Consider the following 17,692-nt stretch of genomic DNA (forward strand, 5'->3'; position numbering starts at 1 on the left):
ACCCTCCCTGTGGCCTGCGGAGGGAGCGCGACCCTGGGACCCCTTGACCTCAGCCGCGTGGTCCCCAGGACGGAGATGAGATATTACGCACATTTATTCTTTCAGCCCACGTGGTGTGTGATCACCTCTCACAATGGCAGCAGGACCCTGATACAGCTTTTATTTTGCGAACGGCAATCACAACAAGAAAAACCGACCCACGTCTCTTCGAGCCCAGAAATAAGCCTTCCGCACCCCCAGCCCCCCTCAACGCCAGGATACACACGCTTCATAGACCGTTCATCAGAACAACTGCGCAGAATCACACACCAGACCTTTTAGGAGTGTTTTGTTTTTTGTTTTCCTCTCCAACAAGAGTGGGATCAGGACAAAACTGTGCCCTTTTGACAAAGGCAGCCGCAGGACCCAATTCCTTTCCAGAGGCCGCCCTGCACGCCGACGGCCGTCACTCCCTTTAAAAGCCATCCCGTGCCCCCGCCCGGCATGTCCCGTGGGCGAATGAGGACGACCCAAAGGAAGGAACCGTCACAGACACGAATGCCACCATCAAGCGTCCTCGGCCCACGGGGGCGATGGCCTGAGCAGCAACTTTAAAGAATGAACCGCCCCGCCCAGGCCACGCACGTCGGTTCATCTGGACCCTGTTCCTCGCGACAGGCAAAGAGGGACAAGCGTCCATGACCGAGGTCAGAAGGCTTTTCTGTAACAACCGAATTGTTGGGTCTCCCACGGGAAGTCTCCCTGGACAAGCCGTACAGCCTTGAAGCCGAGCCAATTTTCTTTCTCTTCCTTCCTTCCTTCCTTCCTTCCTTTCTTTTTCTTTCTTTCTTTCTTTCTTTCTTTCTTTCTTTCTTTCTTTCTTTCTTTCTTTCTTTCTTTCTTTCTTTCTTTCTTTCTCTTCTTTCTTTCTTTCTTTCTTTCTTTCTTTCTTTCTTTCTTTCTTTCTTTCTTTCTTTCTTTCTTTCCTTCCTTCCTTCCTTCCTTTCTTCCTTCCTTCCTTCTTTGCCCTAAGTCATTTATCTTGTGCCCGATTTATCCAAATACACAGATCAGTTAAACTTTCCAAGCCCCCCACTTCAAAGCATCGGGGAAAAAGAAAAAGCCAACATCAGCCCCAAGGCTTGGAACCGCTCTGATAAATGGCATGACTGCCCAAGAAAATACAAAAATAAACCCCGGTTGAGCCAGAGTTTCTAACTCCCCAGAAACGCTGGGCGGAGGCCAACGTGAGCTGAACGGGGAATGAATCACGGCGCTGCCTGCATTTTTCTGGCCCCTAGAAATGTGGGTCGTTGGGATGGTGTAAGCTGTGTTTTATACATGTAGGGAGAGCGTGGGTTATGCAGTGAACGGTTGGGGAAAAATGGGATTATCCATGCTGAGTGGAGGGGGCAGAATTATGCATACAGAGGAATCGCTTCCTCACTGCCTATACAAATATGAACGCCTAGGGGGATCCAGTCTTTTCATGTAAAAAATAACTAAATAAAACGGTAAGAAGAAAGTACAAATTTTTAAAAAATAACTATTTTTGTTTGTTTTTTAGATTCCACATAGAAGTGAGATCCTATGGTACGTGCTTTCTCTGACGCACAATACCCTCTAGGTCCATCCGTGTCGTTGCAAATGGCAAGATTTCCTTTTTCACGGCTGAGTAATATTCCTTTGTAGGTATGTTATCACCGATTTTTTTATTCACCTGCCTGTGCCGCCTACCCCAAACTAATACAAGATAATACTGAATGTAAACTATAATTGAAAAGCGAAATAAAAAATAAAATAAAACGCAAAGGAAAGTAAAATGTCTTCGTCTTTCGAATGGAATTATATTTTAAAAAGCATACATTATAAATCAATTTTACATTCACTGCATATTTATCAATAAAACATTTATGTAAACTAATAATAAAATAATAATATCAGAATGGTCAATGTTTTTTCTCATCCATGACAGAAAGCCCAGAAACCCTTAACTAATTTCCCGACATAAAAATACTAAAGACCAAAATGGGGAAAACACCAAAAGACTACGGAAAAAGTGCAAAAGCATTGGCGTTCTCTGCCTCAGGGTCCCATGGCACTGCCTTTCATATGTAAAGAGTTCTGGCAGATCAATAAGAAAAGGGCCAACCACACAGGTACACATGGGCAAAGGGCCTATTCAGAGAACGCGCCCCCAGAAACAGAACGCGGATGGATTTTGCCCTCAGAGATTCTCGATCTCCATCATAAGACACAGACGCTGTAAAATCATTGATCTGATACCGTGTTTCAACAGGCAATGATCAGAAACATTGCATGATCAGAAACATTGCAGGGTCATAAGGAAACACCCCTGAGGACCTGTGGGGCTACTGAGAATTTTCACAACCATTATGGGGGTGCTCCTGGGTGGGACCCATCACAACGAAACCCCCACCCACCCTTCTGCTTCACCAAGACAGTGGCAGGCCTTTCCGGGACACACACACACTTCCCTGCAAAGTTCTAGGATAATATACAGAGAAAGAGACTCATTGTAGCATTTTCTGGATGGCAAACCCTTGACCGCAGCTGGTTAAGTCCATGACAGCCCAGACTTGTAACAAATCCTCTACAGAGTTACCCTCATCTGTTAGGGTCCCAGGAAAATTTGTATCCCAATTTTAAAAGCCGCTGCTCTGTGATTTCTTTCCAGTGAGTCCAAAGGGATGAAACAAAGCATTTATTTATTTATTTTTGGCCAAAATATTTAATGATGGAACAACCCAGCTAATGTAAATGCAATTTTCCAAAAGATCCACGTTGGATAAAGTCCTGTGTATTTGTACAGAACGCGTAAATAGAATGAGTCTAGAAAAATGCACATACGCCCTCCATAAACTGTAAGCCCAGCGGACACATTTCTTCACTGTCTAGATTTAGTAATGAGCTATAATTGCATATACTTATTAAAAATACCCACTGTTTCACTGTTGCCTTCTTTATCTCAACATGTATGCACAGAGTACATAATTCTTATGCTTATAAAGTGTCCGTGTTATTCCGAGTAACAAAATATATGCATTTTTAATTATCACGTGCAAGGCAAGTCTGTGTGACCTTGAAGGTGATCTGTGATGGATTTGGGAGCAAAGGCATCTTCTCTGCCAGCTTTATAACCCGGGTGTCGCTCAGTACTTAGCAAGGGGGCCCTGACTTGTTGGCTACATCCGCCCTTGACCACCGGTGAGTCCTGCCCCTGGTTGAGTGAAAGACGGGGTGAGTGACGGACGTGTTACATCCTGTAGAATGCAGAATGTCCCGCCCCAGATCCCTGGGGTGAGGGAGGCAGGGCTCAATCATTTTTTTTTTTTTTTTTGTCCTGTTTCATCTACTCAAATGTGATGACGGTATCAGAGGCAGCAAAGTAACTAACGTTACTAACTAATGCTTCCAAGGGTGGAAAAGTCATCACTCACGGCAAGGAAAGAGCAGAAGATTTCTGTTCATCCCAAGGCGTGAGGAAGTAGATAAGGGGACTTTGGTGTTACAGCGCAGTGTTACCCCTAAAATGAGCTCTCACACCAAAGCGGTCAAAACATTTTGTAAAGATGGCGCAAGCACTTAACCAATTGGTGGCATTTGCCCACGTGGAAGAAGACTATCTGCATGCGAAGGAGTAGCTGAACGCAGGAGGAGTATCTGAATGCAGGGGAGTATCTGAATGCAGGGGGAGCATCTGAATGAAGGGGAGTATCTGGATGCAGAGGCAACATCTGAATAAGGGGGGTATCTGAATGCAGAGGGAGTATCTGAATTTAGAGTAAGTATCTGAATGCAGGGGGAGTATCTGGAGGCGGAGAATCTGAATTCAGGGTAAGCATCTGCATGCAGAGGAGTATCTGAATGCAGGGGGAGTATCTGAATGTAGGTGGAGTATCTGCATGCGGGGGAGTATCTGAATGCCGAGAAGTACTTGTCACAGATATGACAAATGAAAAAGAACAGGGCAAAGGGAAAAAAAAAACCCTGCCATTACGAGCAAGGACTTAGGTTGATCCTTGGTCTCTGGGATCCTTGGTCCCAGAAATGGAGGCACGGAATCCAGAACCTTCTTTAAAAGTCAGCCCGCAGCACACCATTCCAGTAAAAAAGGACATGACTCCTCATTTCTTTTTATTCACCTGCTGTAAAAATATCCCAAGAAACGAAATTCTGAGGAAGCGGATCAAAGGCTTCCCGCGCTGTGTAAACTTGCCAATGCCAGGGGGCATTTCAGATGACATGTCATGAACATGTCCACGGTTCGGGGTTTCTAACACTGGAATGAGAGGGCTTCGTCATGGAGCGTTTTCCATGCCACACAGGGGCCCGGAAGGGCCTTGGCGAAGGGGCGGGCCATTTTCCTCGGGGTGTGAAACTCATGGTTCGCCCCCACCACCTCCCCGGGACGGGGACAGGCAAACCACGTCTGAAGATGAGATCCAAGGATCTAGCTTGAGCAGAGAGGCAGGCGAGTCCGGGCTGGTGCAGGCGGGGCTGCCCTGCCCCGTGGAGCCAGTCTCTGGAGCAGCAGCAGGCAAGCCTCCCATCCTGCTTGCCTGGGGGGCTGCGTGTCCTGCCAATCCTCTACTTCTCCACGATGGTCTGCTGAACTGCAGGGGACACAGAGAGAAGCAGAGATGTCACACGGCGCCCCCCGCCACGCACGGGAATATCGGCTCCTCCGAACTTGGACAGGGGGGACTCTCAAACTTGGGCACGGACTCTTTCAACGTAAGATCAAAACTCCTCACGGACAGGGAGTTGAAACTAGAGCCAACGTGCTAGAGACAAGACTCAACACCCTTGGCAGCGCGAGGATACGCCTGTAGCTAGAAAAAAACAAACACTTCAGGAAACGCAGGACGAAAACAGGAGAAGGCATTTGCCACAAGCGGCGTCTCTGAGACGGGAGAAAACCTCTCTCACCTCCCCAAGTTCAGAGAAAAATAATCGTTTGGTGAGGGTCCTTGCTTTCTGTGATTTTACAATGATGGGCGGCTCCAATTTTCTGATCATTCAAGGTTTAGAGCTCTTTGTGCTTTCAAAAACAACATTTCATGTATTTACTTTTTAGAAAGAGGGGAACGGAGGGAGAAAGAGAGGGAGAGAAACACCCATGGGTGGCTGCCTCTCACGTGCCCCCAACTGGGGACCTGGCCCGCAGCCCAGGCCTGTGCCCTGACCGGGAATCGAACCGGCAACCCCGTGGTTCACAAGCCAGCGCTCAATCCCCTGAGCCGCACCAGCCAGGGCTCTTTTGCATTTTTCATGAATAAAGACAATAGCTCATCTTAACCAATTTTTCCCCATTGGAAACAGCAGGGAGCTAGACACTAACTTTCTAAAAGTCTCTATTTCTAGAATTCAAAATACTTTAAAATGCCATTAAACACAGTTTCAATTTAATGGGTGTCCTGTCTGGGTAGGCGCACTTTTATTTTTTTCTTGGCCGTTTTCAAAAGCGGTCCAAATCGCGAACCCCCTGCCTTCCGCCCCTAAGCCGTTCCATCATTGAAACAATTTGCTCTTGACCTGACTCTGTCCCCAGGAGAAGGAAGATTTCATCCAAGTGGCCCCGGAATGGGACACAATGCCGCATCTCTAAAGATGCCCTCTGATTCTTGCTCGTTCCCTGGCCCCTCGGAAAATGATCACACCCCGTATTTTAAAGAGAGTCTGCAGCCTCAAGCCCGGGAAACTTGAAAGATCACCTCCTGAATGTAACCCCTCAAAAGGAGCAAGACAGCTCTGGCTGGTGTGGCTCCGTGGACTGAGCACCATCCTGAGAGCCAAAGGGTCGCCGGTTCAATTCCCAGTCAGGGCAGAAGCCTGGGTTACGGGCCAGGTCCCCATTTCGGGGTGCACAAGAGGCCACCACACACGGATGGATATCTCTTTCCCTCTGTTTCTCCCTCCCATCCCCTCCCTCTAAAATAGATAAATGAAATCTTAAAAAATTATCAAGATATCAGGGTTGGAATTTGAATGGGGACAGCTGCCGGCCAGGGGCCCTGCTCACCTAGCGGCTCTGTGTTGGTGGTCCGATTGCTCTCCATGTCGATGGGTCCTTGCTCACCTGTGAACAAGCAGACAACACCCCGCAGGATGAAGACACCCCCATATCAGCCTCAGGAGGAAGGGGCCCCTCCCTGCCTTCCAGCCCAGCCCAGACTCCAGAGCCGCCTGTCTGCTGGCTCCTGACTTTACTTCCTCAGCCTTTTTCAAAACTTCCCAGTCCTTTATGTTCATCATTCTGGGGACCAAACACGTCTGTTTTTATTCAAAAATATGTTCCTATTACAAAAGGGTGCGTAAGCATCATAGAGAATGGGGGGAGCGTGGAAAGTTATCAGGAGGAAAATACAAATACCCTTAACATTGCGACGCAGATCCTGCTAGTCTCTTCCAGGTGTGTATTTATTTTTTACCAAAGATTACACCGTCTGGGTTTTGCAGCTGGCTTTGCTAACCTAACTTTTTAAAGATAGCTGTCTCCTCTTCTAGTATAGGAACGTCTCATGATCTGAGATACTTTTGTTCCTTCATCTTGGACATTCTGCTACATTGTAACAGGCTGTAGCATCCATAGTGGCAAACGAAGATCTTCATAGATCAATCGTTTCGGAGAAGGGGCGTTTCTAAAATGGGAATGATCGCCCGGAAGGTCTGAACTTTCTGTGCGTTGTTACCTTTTACTACCAAACATTTTCCAGGAACAGGAATGTAGAAAAGTAACCACCGAGATTTCTTAGGAGTTACCTTTTGCCGTCTTTCCCTCCTGGATTTTTTAAATGGTTTTAAAATAGTTTTTTTTTAAAACATGTAACAAACAAGGACTTGGTAAGGGCTCTTTGAACATCGTAACGATATCACCGGGTTCACACCTAATAAAACGAAGAACTCCTTCGTCTCATGTCTGACTTCCAGCGAGCGTTTTTATTTCTAAAATTTGCAAACACGCGGCCACACGCAGGTGACCGCGCCCCCACCGGGTCCCCCAGGGGTGCAGCCGGAGGCGACCCAGGGACAGACGCCAGAGAGTCACAGACAGGACGTAGTTATTTCTCTTCTGCCTCAGAACGGGCACACGAAGCTCTTCCACTAGGAAGAGGGACCCGGACAAGGGCCTCCGAAAAGACCCCGTTCACACACAGACACACCTGTCCACTTTCCATCCAGGTCACAGAAAAGCGCGTCACGGGATGTAGAAAATAGTTCCCTGGCAGTGACGCCCTCCCCCGACCCCCAAAGAGCCCCGTGTCAGAGACGCAACATCCCCCATCCAAACGAAAGGAAAAAGGCCCAAAGAAAACATCATCTGTATGTTGTACTGTGTGCTCACCACTCCAAGCCAAGTCTCCCCTTGACCCTCCTCTTCCTCCCCCTCCCCCCTCCCACTCATCATCACCACACTGTGGTCTGCGTCTCGGGGTTTTTTATTTTATTTTTCCACGTAATCCCTTCCGCTTTTTCACCCAGCCCCCAACCCCCTCCCCTCCGACGGCTGTCTGTCTGTCCTCCGTATTTATGACCCCGTCTCTATGTCATTTATTTTGTTCATTAGATCCCACGTATGAGTGCAATTATGCGGTATCTGTGCTCCTCTGACTGGTTCATTTCACTCAGCACCGTGTTCTCCTGGTCCGTCCATGTTGTCTCAAAAGGTAAGATTCCTTCTTTTTCAGGGCTGTGTAGTATTCCACTGAATAAGCGTACCACCGCTTTTTTTATCCGCTCCTCTACGGACGGGCTTGAATTTCACAACTCATGATTTGCTTCTGCCCCAATAAAACGGGAATTACAGAACAGCAAAGAGAGTCTAATACGGCTGTACGTGGCTACATCAACTCCAGACACGTTTTTAGAAACAAAAAGAAAACGCTCGTGTGAAACCATGTCATAAAGCAAAAGCAAAATCCATTTGGGGGAGAACGTTATTTCCAGCAAGGGAAAGCAGGGTCGGGGCACTCGCCCCTCAATAGACAGTTGGGGGCAGGACGGTGTTGTCAGGACACAGTGTTTGGACAAGGGGGTCACCACCCTCGGCACTGGGGGCCACTTCCGAAGGCACAGCTTTCAGGGTGCACCTGGCAGGCCAGCACGCTGGATGGGTCGTGAGAAGGTCTCCAGAGTTCACCCCACGCCCCCAGACTCAGCACATTTGGGGGACAGAGCCGTAACGGGGCACCCCCTGGGTGTGGCTGTAAAAATGCATCTGTGTCTCCAGGCAGTTCTGCGCGGCCCCCAGACTCTGACCTGTGGGGACACCGTTAAGTCGGGCCTCAGGTGACCTTTTTGGGAAGGGAGGCAGCGGACAGAGAGGTGAGACTCCCGGACGCCTCTGCAGACCCCGGAGACACGCAGCCCCTGTCCCCAACATCACAGGCCCCAAAGAGGAGAGCAGGTGCCAAAGCAGGGACCCCCCAAGATGCATGCTTCAGCCCTCAACACCGCAAAGGCCAAAAAATTAAATCAAAGCAATTTTTGTGCTTCTGGGCGGCGGTGCGGGAGGATGGACAGCAGTCAGGGTAACGGCAGCAAACGTGGGGGCACCAGGGGAATGTTAGGGGTACACGCACCACACACGGGGACACGGGGACCGCAGACCCGCATAGCTCAGTCTTCAGGCTACACGGACTTCGTGGAGACCCAAGCGTCACTTTATCAGAACCGAGAAATTGTGCACACAGCTTGTAAAGACCTAGAAGGCCGTCCAGCTCACGTGGGGGCCTGCAGAGGCTGCATCGTAGGGTTCTCCACCTGCCTCCCCATCAACCCCCATCCCAACTCCAAAACCTGTGCCTCCGCCCCAGGTCACCGGCCCCAGATCAACACAAGGGACATCATTTTGACCCTCAAGGAGCAGGCGGCCGAAGTGGAAAGACCGAGCAGACAGTCAGCGATGCTCCCACGCTAACAGGGACACACACGATTCTGAGACAAGAGTCCGCCTTAAAGTTAGAAAGCCGTGGGGTGTTTCGGGTCCTCCTCAACACGTGGACATCCCTCTCCCCATATTTGGAAACTCTGATTTCGGACAGAGAGGTAGGGACGGCTTTCCAGACACGTAGCCCAAAGTGCCCCGTAGAAGTCTCAGGGCTATGCGTCCGAAGGTCCACATCGCATCCATGGCCTGAAAGGTCAGACCCCATGGCCGGGCTCAGCCGGGCCCCAGGACAATGCAGGGGAGGCGGTGGCTGACCCCGGCCCTCCGGCCAAGTCCACGCCAAGGATGAACTTGGTGATGAACTTGATTCGTACATAGAAGCTGCCCATCCCGTTTCTTTCGGTAGGCTTTGACTTGAAAAGGAAATGTGGCATCGATCTTCCCTCTCCGAAGCGGCCAGCACGTTCGTATAAGAAGCTTACGGGCGTCACAGAGGGAGAAAAGAAGGGGAGCCGTGGTGTGGCAGGGAGTCCAGGGGGCAGGGCACAGCAGGGACAGTCACTAGCACGAGAGGGGGGGAGTGCCAGGCACGCGCTGGCTCTGCATCTCAGGGGACAGACACAGCCATCACACAGGAGGGCTTGGTTCACCTGAAAAGGAAGATTGGAGAAGAGAGAAGACAGAAGTCAACTCTCTGAGAGGCTTGTTCCGGGTGTGGCCAGCGCCCCAGACGGCAGCACACGCTGTTAGAACGGCACGGGGGCTGTTAGAAGCATGGCGGTGTTGGCTCCGTGAAGAGCGAGAGCGGCTTAAAGACCCAAGGGCGACGGGAGGGGGAATCACAGTGGGAACCAAAATTAAGGTGGTGGGAAAGGGGGAGAAGGAGGGATTGGGTGGATGATGGGTGATGGGTGGGTGGATGATGAATGGATGGATGGATGGATGCATGGTGGATGGATGGGTGGATGGATGGATGGATGGATGGTGGATGGATGGGTGGATAGATGGATGGACGGATGGATGGATGGATGATGGACGGATGGATGGATGATGGATGGATGGACGGTGGATGGATGGGTGGATAGATGGATGGATGGATGATGGATGGATGGATGATGGATGGATGATGGGTGGTGGGTGGATGGATGATGGATGGATGCATGGATGGATGGACAGATGGATGGATGGATGCATGGATGCATGAATGGATGATGGATGGATGGATGGATGGATGGATGGGTGGATAGATGGATGGACGGATGGATGGATGGATGATGGACGGATGGATGGATGATGGATGGATGGATGGTGGATGGATGGGTGGATAGATGGATGGATGGATGATGGGTGATGGGTGGATGGATGATGGATGGATGGATGGATGGATGGACAGATGGATGGATGGATGCATGGATGCATGAATGGATGATGGATGGATGGATGGATGAATGGATGGATGGAAGAATGGATGGATGGATGGATGATGGACGGATGGATGGATGATGGATGGATGGATGGTGGATGGATGGGTGGATATATGGATGGATGGATGATGGGTGATGGGTGGATGGATGATGGATGGATGGATGGATGGATGGATGGACAGATGGATGGATGGATGCATGGATGCATGAATGGATGATGGATGGATGGCTGGATGAATGGATGGATGGAAGAATGGATGGATGGATGGACAGATGGATGGATGGATGGATGGATGGAGGGATGGATGGATGGATGGTGGATGGATGGATGAATGGTGGATGGATGAACAGATGGATGACAGAGGGATGGATGGATATGTGGATGGATGGATGGAAGGAAGGAATCATGAGTTGAAGCGCAGACAGATGGAACTGATGTACAGACAGAGAGAAGGAAGGAAGGAAGACATCCCAGGAGTTCATTGGGCCAGAGCCCCAAGAAACCACTAGCAGGCAGATGCTAGACGAAGCTGGGGGACGTGCCCTGAGCAGCCACAACCAGCTGTGCACAGAGACCAGCGTCATTCCCATGCAGGGACAACAGCCCACAGCTGGGCTCCATCGATGCAGCGCAGGGGTCCCGGCACGGGTCCGCCGGAACCAGACACTCGCAGCCAGCAGGCCAGAGCACAAAGCCACACCCCAACCGCATGCCCATAGCTGAGGGAGCGTGAGCCGCACCCCAGACACACCTGATCCCAGTTTCAGGACCATGAATTCACCTCTTCATGAATCGAGACCAGATCTATCCAATCTCACGGGCTGGGCCTACAGCTACTTTTTCATACTCCACACGTATGACCGAAAGGCCCCCCAAGAGGCTGACACCAAAACCGAGGGCGTGCGACCCATGTAGCCCCATGTTGAGAAAACTCCTCTGCTCCTCCCCACACGCCTGAGACACATCCTGATGCAAATTCAACAGACGCTAGAACTCCACACAATGACCAGGTCCTGGAAAGTCACTTCCTGAAGAAACAGCCACTCTGGTAGAATAAATAAGTTTCCCCGAAAGCCATGGCTTCCTCAAGCACCGGGACACGCGATACGTTTGTCCTCTGTCGGGAATCTCCAAGGTCATCCCTACATCGCGGTGTGCTGTCCCGCCAAGGACCGTCCCGGATATAAAACCCGTGAAGCCGTCTTGCGTAGACCCTGACAATCTAGGCTCGTCCCGTGCCCAGCACCTGGATTCCACATTTTAACTCTATTTCTGTCCATAAGCACGTGTCGCTGACATGTAAACACGAAACTTGTTGTAGAATACAAGTTCAAAAGCCTACGTGTCTCTCCAGGGGGTCGTTCTTCTTCGGCGTTGAGGGGTTTCTCAGAGAAGAGCCCCGAATCTCCTTTGTGACCACGCTGGGCATTTGGTGCCGGACATGAGAGGCAGTGATGAGTGCCATCACTAGGTCCCGCCTCCTTCCCTCACTGCGCTTCCCGTTTCTCTTCTGCATCTTCCATGAGCTCCGGATCAGGAAGCCCACGGAACCATCCAAGAGTCAAGCGTTCAAGTGGCCCCTGACGGGAATGTCACCCAAGCGACTAGGATTGACATCAAATCTATTCACACCCTCTGGGGGCTTCTCACATCCCTGTGCCTTGGTATCTAAACACCCTCCCCATTGAGAGCCCAAATAAACCAGGGGTCCAGACATCCCATATGCAAGGAAACAGAAATGCGCTGCGGCTCCGGAATCTGCCTCGGTTTCCCCTAAAGGTTTCTGAAAATCTTCCTGGGCCTGGTGCCCTCTCCCGGCTGAGCATCGCGCTCCGCAGTGAGAATTTTCAGAGAGGAGGAAAAACGGAACTGATCAAGAAATGTGCATTCACGTCCACTGAACCCCTATTTCATGTCAACTCTCCGCCATTTCTAGAAGCAAGAGGAAACGGTGTTTTCTTCCTTCTGAGTTATAATTGGTGGTCTTTTTTAAATTCCCGTCCAAGTACATGCTTAGGCTTTATTTGTTTGTTTTATTTGTAGAGAGAGGGGAAAGGAGAAAGAGAGGGAGAGAAGCATCCCTGTGTGGTTGCCTCTCACGTGTGCCCCCAACTGGGGACATGACGTGCAACCTAGTCATGTGCCCTGACTGGGAATCGAACCGGCAACACTTGGCTTGCAGGCCGACGCTCAATCCACGGATGCTTAGGCATTTTTAGAGAGAGGGAAAGGAAGCAGAAAAATATCAATAGGAGAGAGATGTATTGATCCGTTGTGTGTCATATGAACCCCAACTGGAGACAGAACCCACAACTTAGGCAGGTGCCGTGACTAGGAATCGAACCTGTGACCTTTCGAGATGACGCTCTAACTAGCTGAGCCACACTGGCCAGGGCTATAATTGTTGGTCTTTATTAGGAATCTTCTTGACTTGGCATTGAGGGACGGGCACCATTAAGTCAACCAACCACGGCGTGGGGGGGCACCTCCAGACAGAAGGCTCCCAGTCATAGGTGGGAAATAAGAGGCACACAAGCACCCTTCACTGCCAGAAAAGGGGTACAAAGCAGAAGTTCCCTTTCGGTCTCAGAAATGAAAATCTTCATTTCAGGCTATCAGTAGAGTTTGCAGATGTCAGCCTCTCCAATGAGGGGAGAAGAGGGTTGGACTCCTTCCCCATAAATCCAGCTTTTCCTGCCTCAGCGTCTATTCCAATGGTTGCAAAATCTCCCTGGAACCCCAGAAAGGGGCCCCTTAGGCAGACGAGGTCCATGGGTCCACATGAGTTAGTTCCGAGTACGGAGGAGAAGCCCAGGCGCCAGAAGGTTCCCCTGTGGAGAAGGGGGATCTAGCCCATGAGAGTCCCTCCCACAACCCACACCACTGCCCCCCACCCCGTTGTCAGTCCTGCAACAGTGAAGACCACCCCTAGAAAGAGACGTCCAGACAGGCGTGAACATCAGCAGGACCACCCCGAAGGCATGCAGCAACGTTGGCGTCCAAGGTCTGCAAAGACCCAAGGACGGAGCTGTAACCACGGAGCTGGTTAGTGCGGCACGGTGCCCACCTGCCTGGTTAATTTTATATCCTGTTGAGGACCTTCCCAGGGTCCGCGGGTACCGGGTCCCCGCAGGAAGGGACCCAGGGTCCCTGCGTTCCATGGTAATCCCATGGGGTAGAGAAAAAACATGGCAGCCGCTTGGCCATAATGATCATGCCAATGACAGGGATGTTCCACGCATCGTAAGAGCTAACAGTCCTTCGCCACTCGCTCTGTGCCGCGCAACCCGTCAAGACTTTCCTGGACAACCATAGTGAACCCCACGGAAATTCTTCGGCGTGAGGCCCCTCTTCTCCCACTTGACAGACGGAACAACCAAGGACTGGGGCAGTTAGTAGCGCGCACAGGTCAACGCGGCTGAACACGGGGCGTGCCGGGACCGCAGGCCGTCTGATCCCAGCCTCCCAGCGCTTTCAGGAACCGTCACCCAGTGTCCTTGCATTTAGCGCCACCTGAGTTCTCCCTCCCTACGTATTTTATTTTTAGAGAAAGAACCGTTTTTAAGGAAGCAAGGCCCAGGACCAAGGACGCAGCAGCGGAGACCTTACCATTTTCCTTGAAACACAGCTTCTTTTTCTGGTAGGCAATGAAGCTCGAAATCGCTCCGGCCACCGCGACCACCACGGCCCCTACGATGCCGGGGACCACCCCCGGGGCGTCAGCTGTGGGAGGAACACAGCCCACCGTTACCGGAGAACATTCACGGGGCGACTGCAGGGCCTGCCCGGAGAGAGAAGGCTGGGGCACAGGGCGGGCGTCACGGGGTGATTGCGGAAGGAACCCCACTCCTGAGTATTGCCCGACCCCCAAACACAGCCTCACACGCTTTTGCGTGATATAAAGGGCTTCCACGCTCTTATTCCTAGAGGGTCACATCCTGCTGCGTGGCCCCAGAAAGTCACACCTACAATGACAATTCATTTTGCTACCCGCACTGTGTCTACTCCCACTGGCTTCCCGTAGGACAAGCGACCCTGTCTCTTCCCCGTCCTATGAGCAGCACAGGGGCCTCACACCTCCACAAAGAAGCCCTCAGGGGACAAGTCACCTTTGACAGGGGTGAGACAGGTGGCACCCACCGTTCAGAGGTCGGGGGGGCCACATGCAACCCAGCCATTCATGCCCTTTCTGAAAATCCGAAAGCAAGATGTCAGAAACCAGGCGCACGTACCTTGCCCTTCCCCATCATGCCGCGGGCCTCCTCCATCGCCGCCACTGCCACTGTGGCCACCACCGCCGTGACCACCACCACCGCCTCCTGCTCAAGAGAACGACACACTTATTGATCCATCGTAACACGACAATTTTTCGTGAAGGGGAACTCACACCGACGACCGGCTCCTGTGACCTTGAGCTGGGGAGGAGCCTTCACGGAAGAGGCCACAGCAGGACATTGAACTGCTTCCATCGTTGGGCAGATGTCATTGCTCTGGGGAAGGTATCATCGGATTCCCTCACTGGGACCGAAAACACGGAACTCAAACCATCCTTGCATGGTGGGCTTCAGCAGAAGCACCGTGTATAGTGAGTCTTGCAGGTGCCTCAGGAATTCGGTCCCCTCATACTGGGCCCGGGGACAACCCAGGCCAGGGTCCCAGTGCCCGCCGGAGGCCCTGCCCAGGGCAACTACAGAGGTGGGAAATCAAGACCTATTTCTGCGGACTCCCGGGATATACAAAATATATTAAAACGAACGATATGTAAATATAGCCAAGACGTATATACACATTCTAATAATTGTAAACATATTATAGAATTTCTTATTGGTGGCTTGGTCACTTTAAATGCACTTTGAACGCTATTATGACCTCAGGTTTTAAAGGCAGAAGCAGAAAGAGCTTTTGTCATGGTAATGGGGCCAATGAGCATCCTTTGGGAAGGTCCCATGATTCAAGTTTCGGGGTCATGATCTCAACGTGCATTAGCTACAGGGACCAACACATGAGCCACGCGAAGGAATAACAGATGCCCGGGCAGCTCCCACTGAGCGGCACCCCGGCGGAAAACGAGGGACGTTCCCCGAACCATCCGCGGAACAGCTGGCCAGCAGCCTCCACACGGAAAGGCCAATGGTCTGCACCGTGGACGCATTAGTCCAAGGCAGTGCACAGAACGACAGGCCCAAGGGCTAAGCCTTCGGACCCCGTGACGACTTGTGACAGACGGAGCAAGGAGACAGAGGTTACTACACGTACCTCCGCCGGACGTGTGGTCTATGAGGTCAGCATCGGAAAACCCACCTGGGAAAGAAAAAGAGTGTCACCGGTCATATCGCACCTGCTGGGAGGGTCACGATAGCTCAGACCGAAGGGAACCCCATTAGAACCCCAAGCCGACCACGGGGGGGCCCCACCAACGTGCTAGTTCACGGAAGACACCTTTCAGAGAGGCAACCCCCACGGAATTCCACTTCCATGGCAAAGCTCCAAAAACCCGTCTTGGCTATAAACCCGAATAAACCCGAAAAGAAATGCAAAGTGTATCCCGACGTTCTGGATGGATATACACATCACGGTCGGAAGGCGCTTGGTCTCACGCCGGTTCCTTTCCGTGCCGACGGCCCCCGCTCCCGCTCCGCAGCCCGGGTTCTCCCACCTCTTCACTCCGGACTCAGCCCGGCGGCGTACGGGGTGGGCCAAAACGTCCGCGTGGTTTTCCTCCGTAAAGTAAAAAACACGTTTTTCAGGTTCTCTAATAACGTGATGGATCTGGGTAACTGATTTGGGTATTTTGAGGTTGGCGACCTCCCACGGGGTAGAACGCTGGCGGCGCTTGATGGCCGTCCCAGTCTGATCGCTAGAAACGTCAACGGGTCTTCCCAACCGTGGAGCTCCGTCCGGCGAGAAATCTCCAGCCAGAAGCTTCGCAGACCAGTTTGGACACGTTGGATCAGTGACGCAACCTTCTGCAGATGCGGCACAAATATAGTTTGTTTTCTTTTGCATTTCGGTTGAGGTTTTACCTTTCTGGGCCTACGACAGCCTCAGACACCCAACAGGTGGCCTCTTCTCTTCCATCTTCAATGTGAAAGTGGTTGCTCAGGAAGTCAGCAATTTGGATTATTTTTCTTTTAAGGCGCATGCTGATATAAGTGCTGTCACCGCGCCACCTAACGAAACTATTGAGCATGAAGTCACAGATAACTCAGCGCTACGGGGGTCCTCGTCGTAGGGAAAAAAAATAAATGAGCTTCTTGGCCAACCCACTCCTTGGGGCCACAAGAGGTGAGCAAAATGGGAGCCAAGCCAGGATTTTTAAAGAGCCCCCTGGGGGTCAGGGATCCTGCCCCATGAGAACGAGGCCACGTAACGCTGGGCTGAGCACGGCGTGACACCCCAAGGAGGGAGAGACTCGTCAATTCCAAAAAGCGGGTGCTAGCCCGTCCCTCGGCGCGTCCCATGATGGATCCAACAAGGCCAAAGGGATTTAAAAAACAAGCTGATTCCTTTCCTTGTATCGATTCTGTTTTTAAAACCTTGCGTTCAATTCTTGAAAGGGCCCCTAAAACCTGCAAAGGAAAATAAGCAACCGTGCCATCAAAGTCACACGCACGCCAGACGTATCTTTTTTGAAAACTGTCCCCCTCTGGGGGAAAAGCAGAATCCACCCCCGCACGGAGAAGGGAGAGCCTCCACGTGGGAATCTACAGCGACCCCCTTGTCCGCCGGCGGGGAAATCGCTGCGCCCCAAAAACTGCCCACGGGACCCCGTGCAGAGATCTGGAGTCTTACCAGAGGACCCAGGCTGGTTGGGGTGCGGAGGAGGTCTCGGCTTCGGCGCCCCGGGAGTCACGGGGCCGTCTGTTGGTAAAAAAGACATGAGCTGCAATCAGCAGGGGTGTTCAGGCCAGAAAACGCAACAGCCATCTGCCCACGGCCACCGCGGGCCGGTTCCTTTCCAGCGTCTCCCAGGAGCGAGAGTCAAGTTCATGGGCCTCTGATAGAAACGACACGCAGGGGGTTGGGGCCGGCGGCCGGATCGGTGGGTCCCAGGGCAAAAGGGGCTCCCTGGGGCCCCGCTCCGTTCCATCCGTCTCAATCGTTCCAATATGGCAGCCACGCAGCGCCGCGCCGCGGACGGGCCCCTTTGGGGGGGCAGGAGGCTGCGTCCAGCCTGCCCAGGCGACGCGAGTGACCTTGCCTTCTGTCCCCACCACGACCATCAGGGTTCTAAAAATAACTGAGCACACAGGTTCCACCCACAAACAACCTTAGCCAATAAGCCTGCACCCACCCCTTAGGTTTTCCTGGTTTGAAAAAACAAAAATCCAAAAACGAACGCTCTGCCTCCTTTTGAAAAAGATAAAACTCTTT

At 51.7% G+C, this 17,692-nt stretch overlaps 1 protein-coding gene across 1 annotated transcript; it reads right to left on the bottom strand.

Annotated features, from left to right (window-relative positions):
- Positions 1 to 4,102: 4,102 nt before the first annotated feature.
- Positions 4,103 to 17,541, bottom strand: CD99 (CD99 molecule (Xg blood group)). The gene is made up of 7 exons (XM_090264181.1): positions 17,254 to 17,541; positions 17,111 to 17,201; positions 15,575 to 15,619; positions 14,551 to 14,637; positions 13,928 to 14,041; positions 6,026 to 6,082; positions 4,103 to 4,616 (listed from the first exon to the last, which is right to left on the bottom strand). Exons 1-7 carry the CDS (start codon positions 17,539 to 17,541, stop codon positions 4,591 to 4,593), a joined length of 708 nt encoding a protein of 235 aa, XP_090120307.1. The 3' UTR covers positions 4,103 to 4,590.
- Positions 17,542 to 17,692: the final 151 nt, after the last annotated feature.

This window comes from Furipterus horrens, unplaced genomic scaffold, assembly GCF_987537825.1.
Source record: "Furipterus horrens unplaced genomic scaffold, mFurHor1.1.pri manual_scaffold_17, whole genome shotgun sequence".
Lineage (NCBI taxonomy): Eukaryota > Metazoa > Chordata > Mammalia > Chiroptera > Furipteridae > Furipterus > Furipterus horrens.